This window comes from Habropoda laboriosa, unplaced genomic scaffold (genome assembly GCF_001263275.1).
Source record: "Habropoda laboriosa isolate 0110345459 unplaced genomic scaffold, ASM126327v1 scaffold176, whole genome shotgun sequence".
NCBI lineage: Eukaryota > Metazoa > Arthropoda > Insecta > Hymenoptera > Apidae > Habropoda > Habropoda laboriosa.
In genome coordinates, this window is record NW_017100321.1 from 1,596,883 (window position 1) to 1,603,987 (window position 7,105).

General features: G+C 35.7%; 2 protein-coding genes across 2 annotated transcripts in view; both read right to left on the reverse strand.

Annotated features, from left to right (window-relative positions):
* Nucleotides 1–334: 334 nt before the first annotated feature.
* On the reverse strand, nucleotides 335–1,447 carry LOC108574316 (histone chaperone asf1). Its single transcript, XM_017936884.1, has 3 exons — nucleotides 1,262–1,447; nucleotides 869–984; nucleotides 335–740 (listed from the first exon to the last, which is right to left on the reverse strand). The coding sequence occupies exons 1-3, from the start codon at nucleotides 1,368–1,370 to the stop codon at nucleotides 369–371; spliced, it is 597 nt and encodes a 198-aa protein (XP_017792373.1). The 5' UTR covers nucleotides 1,371–1,447; the 3' UTR covers nucleotides 335–368.
* A 4,822-nt stretch (nucleotides 1,448–6,269) lies between these two features.
* The window catches only part of LOC108574260, a 4,482-nt gene continuing 3,646 nt past the window's right edge, over nucleotides 6,270–7,105 (reverse strand). The window contains exon 2 of the mRNA XM_017936818.1: nucleotides 6,270–6,723. Coding sequence (XP_017792307.1) covers nucleotides 6,284–6,723 — 440 coding nt within the window. The 3' untranslated portion in view covers nucleotides 6,270–6,283. The remainder of the gene's footprint in view (nucleotides 6,724–7,105) is intronic.

Consider the following 7,105-nt stretch of genomic DNA (forward strand, 5'->3'; position numbering starts at 1 on the left):
AATTATTAAGAATTCCATTTTTTATGTTTAATAAAGTTTTTTCCAATAATATATAATTAGTAATTCTTAATTGCATTGCAAAAAATTGCGTACAGATACTTTATAGTAAACAATATTTCTATACAATGTTTAAATTATCACATCCCATCATGCAACTTTCTATCAATGTATGAGTTTTTGTTAACAAAGGGAAACCAATCATTATGCACCATATAAAAGGCTACCATTTTTCATAACATTTTTCCTTTGAGGTATCCAAATACACGAACAAATGTATATGAACCACTTTAATTTTCTTTCCAGGTACTACTTCATTCTTCATATTATGGTCTGTGCTAGCTTATTCATTATTGGCAATCAACAGACATTCACATTACTTCCATACTATTGTGTGTACTCTCTGTGAAACCTAATGTAGATGTGGGTGCATCCTGTGATGTTTCCTCTAAGGATTGGGCATCCATGCCTTCTGGTACATTGTTTGTTGCTGAACTTGTTCCATCATCCCAGTTTATTTTGAATCTAGTAACACGTGGTTTATCTCCTAAGATATTTCTTTGCACTTTGTCAAACTGAGGCTGCGGTGGTGGATTTTCTCTAAGTTCTGCATCTGTGTATTCATTATTTATAAAATAGCCAACACGCACAAATTCATGTCCTCTATATGAACAAGTTAACAATACAACAGTAACACCTAAAGCATCATTGACTGGAATCCTACTAACATCAGGAGGGTCAGCCTAAAATAAGTAATAAATATCAAATATACATATATAAAAATAAAGGTTATTGTATTAATTATACTCCTAGCAAGACATATCAACAAAAATTCTGCAAATTATAGAAGAAATTCCTATTATCAATTTACCTGAAATATAAACATATGCCTTCCTTCAGGAATTGGACCAACATAAATTGTATCTAAAACCTGATCAAATTCTTCGGATTCAGCGCTGCCGACATAGATCATCTTCCATTCTAAATCTGTAATACCATTGTTATTATAACATATTATGTCCCTTGTTTGAAATGATTAATGAATTTCAAAAAGGAACACACTCAAAATAAACAATGCTTATATTCTTTTTAGAACAAGATAGTAAAAAAAGTGTTACATTGATTCGTCCTTGGAAAATTCTCTTAGATTATTGAAACTAACCTAGTACAAATGTTAAAAATATTCGGATGTTTTCATTTCGAACAGTGTTGATATCAATTTACATGCATATTTCATAGGATAAGAAAAAATTAAAAGAAATACCTTCTTTCAGTTCTTCGATACACTCAAAAGTAACTTCGAACTGAAATGGGTTTAGAAACGGTGAAGGATTATCGAGAACAGTTACATTTGCTAGCTGAACCTTGGCCATCGTCGATTTTGTTTAACGATCAATTTCACCGCAACACACGATTTTCACTATAACGACTTTAAAGTATCGTTTATCAGGTTGTACTCTGTGTAACAAATTTGTAAATTAATTTCTTGAGAGGCGAAGGAACTCAAATCAAAAGATAAACAATTTCATTGCAACACACAGCTTGCTTTGGCGGCAAACGAAGCAAAGGACGTTTCCGGTGTTTTGGGTACCATCGAAAATTCAGGCAACATTGTATATATCATGCATCAACGTAAATTTCAAAAATCGCTCGCCTTAATTCGGCGCGGATTTTAAGAAATGCATAGAAAATACAATCCTTGATCTTACATGAATTTTAAATATTTATAAAACATGTATTTCTTATTACATTATTAAAGTTGCTTTCGTTACTTTAAAACGATTCGTTGTGCAACTTTGGAAATTTTACTTTGGAATACTAACATAGAGTGATTGAATTTGTTTGTTTACGACACAATCACGGAATGACAAAATGTGAGACTTAAAAAAATGCAGCAAACAATGATATTAAATGCACGAATTAATAAAGAGTTCGTTTAATTTATATTAACGTATGTATTTGAAAGGTACAACTATCCTTAAGGTTTATTTACAATATAGAGGGACGTAATTGGTGAAATTGCAAATTTGAGATCCAATCATAGAAGGTAAAACATTCTTGGACAAATTATCAATGAACACTAACTTGGAATATTTATTGTTTTTTAGTTTCTTAAATCAAGTTATGAATATGTCCTTTTCAATCATTTTAAATAATTTCATTATTTTTAAGAAAAATGTATACTATTGGAACAGAATTGTAAGAATTGCAAACAGTGTTACAACCTAACTAATTTGGCTACATATTATCATAAATCATTTTATTTATATCGGCAAGACAACATTAAAAATCATATATTTAAAGTTATCCGAAATATTAGAATTTGATCATACGTTGATAGTGGGTTTTTTACTAGATTGGTGCATTTCTTAGTGTTTAAGCCCTTTGTATGTAGATGGCTGCACTGCTTCATTTCGCAATAAATTTAATAAAAAAATTTCAAACGCGTATCTTGTTACTAACAATAAATATAATTTAAAAGTATGTATTTCTTTTTCTTATTTTATTTCAAATTACCTTAATAATTCTAACCTCAACTGAAAGTTACATTTAAGAGAATTAGGAAGAAATTGTAACTTTTCCTTTAAATTCATGCTAGTAATATTGAAGGGAGATTATCACATCAACGTTTTTTTTTTGCTACCAAAACGAGATTATGAAACAACCAGGATTTTACATATAAGGTTTATTAAATATTTTTTTTATTTACATTATTCCCGACATGTTTGCGTTTTCTATACAGAATTGCTTTTACATCGCGACATAGGTCGGCAGACGACAACTCATCCTGAAATATTTGTCTGTTCTCCGTGCGTTTCTTTTAATTGACGATACGGTTTTAAACAAGCAACGTCCAAACGAACGCTCTAAAACTGCATTATTATTCGTTGCGAATAGCACCGTTCGATTTATAATCAGGTCACGACAAAAAGTTTATACTTGAGGAAACTACGAAACATTTAAATGGTGTGATAAAAGTAAACAGAAGACAATTTTTTTGAAGCCCATTCTTCTTTTCAAACGAGCTTGTTAAATTATCCTAATCCCCACCAATTAAATTATACAATTGTTCTCTAAAGGAAATAGCGAATGATATTAAAAATTTCAGTATTCGATCTGCTATTTGATTTAACAAATTAAGATAAAGAATTATTCCTTGCAACAATTAATACTAATATTATCATATAGAAAAAAAAATTAGGAGAAACATAATGTGTTTCGCAAAAAAGCTTTTATTTACATTTGTTCCTCTTTCTTCAGCGCTATGTTGTTAATCTAAAATTGCAATAAAATCCCACAAAATCGATCACATTCACACTGATCACCTCTGCTTGCTGTGGAATGTTTCACATAATAAATACAGCTTTCAACATAAATTAAAAACGTGTCTGGCATTTACAACTGAGAATGATTGGGGGAGGGGCAGAAGGGAAAGGGGTGGTAGGTACGTGTACGCAATAAACATGTATGTGTATGAACGTGTGTAAATGAGTAACTCGGAGGGAGCACGCGTTCACGTGCGCGCATGTGTATGTTTGTTTACATGTGAATCTCGGTGCGTGTCGGATAGAATCTGCACGGATTCTATCGCAACGAATTTATATCTACTCACGACGAGCCCGTATACCTTATTTACAATGTCCATATAAACATATACACTGCACTGATCGCTTATTAAACCTATTATCGATATTACGAAGTGAAGATGGTAGAAAGTACCGTTTTGTACCTTAGGTTCAATGCGGAAGAAACGCGTACATACAGAGAGTGAAATACGACGATTAAAAATAAAGAAAAAGAACGATCGAAGAGACGAATTAACAGTGGAGAAAAGAAAGAAAGAAAGAAAGAACTAAAATGTGGAAAGGCAAGATATAGTGGAGGAAACGTAAGAGAAATATGCTGGCCTGTGCGCGAAGTTCAATCCTTCGTCTGTGGTGTCTCCAACGCGGAGAAGAAACATCGTTACATCGTGCCTGTCGCTCGACATTGAATTCGTTTAACAGAAATCGCTGTTATCTGTCCCTACGAGCGCAGTAGCATCTACCGGCTACATCGACGGAACTTAATATGTAACAGGGAATTCTTAATCCAACCCTTAACTGCTAAATCAATCTTACAATTGGACTGAGTGATAAATTATTATCGACTGTACAACGCCGTTAGTCTTTTATTCTTCTTCTTCATCTTATTTTTCTTCACATTTTCTGCTTCGTTTCCTTTTTTTTCTCTCCTTTACACGTTGCTTTCTTTCATTTCGACAACAACAAAAAGTTACACATTTTCTACTTGTTCGCTCGGAGAGCTGCTTTTCGCCTCGAACTACAACAAACATATCTTCCGAGTCTTGTTTCGTTTTCGCTCATTTTACTTGGACCACGTGAATAAGTTTCCACTTTTTTTTTATTCGTAATTTTTTTTTTCTTCGCTTTTGCTATTCATTATAAAATATACTTCCTGTCGATCGCAAAACGGTAATGTCGTCGAACATGTGCGCGAGGGATCTCGAGAAAGGATACACGCGTATCGGTCAAACAAGTGACGAAAATGATGTTGAGTACCTTGAATTTTGTACAAACGCGCGTGTGTCGTTCCATTTCCGGTAGATGGAATTCAAGTAATAAAGTATCGTGTTAAAGAATCATTTTAAATAGTTGGATAATGACCTCATGTCTCTGGTTTGCCTTAAAAACAGAAACTAGAGGCAAAGAAGTTACATAGTTACTAAAATAAATTACTAGTTCATGTGGTGTTTTGTAGTATGTATCCACGGGGCTACAACTATTTCATTGACTATCACTTCTTGTACCGATACGTTCCACAGCCGGGTTTTCTCGCTACTCGAAGAAGGAAAAAAAACGAAAGAAAGCTTGCCCCCTATAGGTATTCTCTTTTTTTTTTCACTTCGTTTCGTGACGATTTACGATCGTTTGTTTAAATCACATGAACCTTAATAAGTACCAAGTGCCTAATGTTAAGGTCAACGTTCGAGATACCCTGAATACTACCCACGTAAACAGGTAGAGGAATGAACCCTTGTTACCGAGTTCCGCGTATACTTTTTTTTTTCCTTTCGTATCGTTTACTTATTTATTTATTTACTTTTTTTTCCTCTTCTCCGCCTCTCGATCGAGAACCTCGAAATAAATATTAATTAGATACCATGAACGGCGAAGGTTCGTCGGCTCGGACGTAGACGCGAAGCGGAAGAATACGAAATGGCGAGTTTTCATATTTTTTATCATTTTTCGCATTTAGGTAAGTCTATACACAGGACGTATCTTACATAGATTAAAGGTAAAATTAGTTCTTCGAAGTGTTTTAGACCATTAGTCGTCAGAGGGAGCCACGGGGAACATTCTATATCTTCGTTGACGATCTCCTCTGACCGTAATCTGTAACAACGAATATAAGAAACAATCGTGAGAAACTTGTAAATGTTGTATTTCCTTCTCGTTCCGTGCGATCACTACTTTAAATCAGTCGGAAGGAAGGAAACTGTCCGCTTATCCTTCGTTATCGTTAAAACTATACAGAAATCTCTTAAAAGCGTATCCCTTCGTATCTACTGAGAAAAGTAGGAGGAGAGATTTCGCGCTCGCTCGCTAATTCATTGTTCCTATTAAATTACTTTTAACGCTGCGTTGCACAACAGCAGCAGCAGCCAGCACTGCCAAGAGCAGCAAGGGAGAGGAAAACTTTAACCTCCGTCAGGTAAACTTTTTTATCAACTTCTTATGCAAGATAAAACGCGTGGAATCTGAACTTTTAACGATTCACGTGGCCACGTTTGCCGGTCTACTCGCGTTCCTCCATTTTAACCGAATTACACGTTGTATATCGCGCGCCTTTATGACGTCTGGAAGAAAGGCTCGTGGAAAACGTTCTTTATCGACAATTTCTGTATAGTCTAATATTCGGTACATACCCACTATTTAAACTTGAAGAACATACCACATTCTAATCTTGCATCTACGTTATTCCCATAGAAAAAACAAACGTCTGACTGAACTTTAAACGAATTATAACCTCAAAATTGCTCTCGACACAGATTCTTCCAGAAATCCTTTTATCTTATTTTTCTTTTAAAACCATAAATTAGAAAAAAAAAACAACAACAACAAATGCTTTACATCTTCTCTTATAGACTTATCTTCCACTTATCTTTTTGCCCAACACTTACATTACCCACCCTAATATCATCCCAATCTTCTCACTTCCATAACTCACCGTTTCAACGGGAACAAGAAATTGTCATCTGGAATGCCGGTGGAACAACAAACTTTTACGTATTGATGTACAACTGGTGGTGAGCCTGGTGTTGACTCTGATGGGGATGCTGCAACGAGTGTTGATGTTGGTGTTGATGAGGATGCTGATGTTGCAGCGTTGGGTGTCTCGCGTTGAATCTCACGCTTCCAGCTAGCGAGCTTCCCCTGCCATGGGTGCCAACCACGCTAGGCGTGTCGGATAGCTCGTCGTCCTCCGCGCCCAGGCTGCGGAACCTGACGAATCCATCCTCGGCGACCAGCATCGTCGAGCCCGTGGTAGGCGTCTGCTCGTGGACATTGCCGCCGGTCTGTTGCACAGGCGTGTGTCTGCCGCGGCTCTCGGAATTTCTTAGAGTTTGTATCCCATTACCGTGCCGGTTTAATGAGCCACGGCCTTCGTGTGGGAAATGGCCCATGGTGCCTGACTTGCGAATGGAATGTCTCTCGAAGGTACCTGCGACAATGGCACTGTGTTATTTAGCATATGTATATCCCTCCCTCTCTCTCTCTATTTTACCACCTTCTTATTACTCAATCATGCTCACCCTCTTTCCTTACACACACACACAAGAATTTATTTATTTTTTTTATTGCAGTGTGTGGTTCGTGGTATGTATATCTCGTTTACGCGAACCGAGAGTTTGAGATTCTGTTAAGAAGTAGAAAAAGGGGACACAGGATGAGACGTATTTGGAATTTTATTTCTCTTTCTTCATTTCAAATTGTTTGATAGATTGACACGTTAATAGGTTAGGAAACAGGTAAAAGACCAATCGATGGATACTTCTTTTTTTGAAGCGAAAAATATTCAGATTTCCGGCACTTTAAGTAGACGA

Excerpts from the sequence above, each read along its gene's own strand:
- LOC108574316 (XM_017936884.1), bottom strand. The coding sequence starts at position 1,370 with ATGGCCAAGGTTCAGCTAGCAAATGTAACTGTTCTCGATAATCCTTCA. Across the intron at positions 985-1,261 it reads TATCGAAGAACTGAAAGAAG|ATTTAGAATGGAAGATGATC; the intron begins GTATTTCTTTTA and ends ATGGTATTACAG. Across the intron at positions 741-868 it reads GGCATATGTTTATATTTCAG|GCTGACCCTCCTGATGTTAG; the intron begins GTAAATTGATAA and ends TACTTATTTTAG.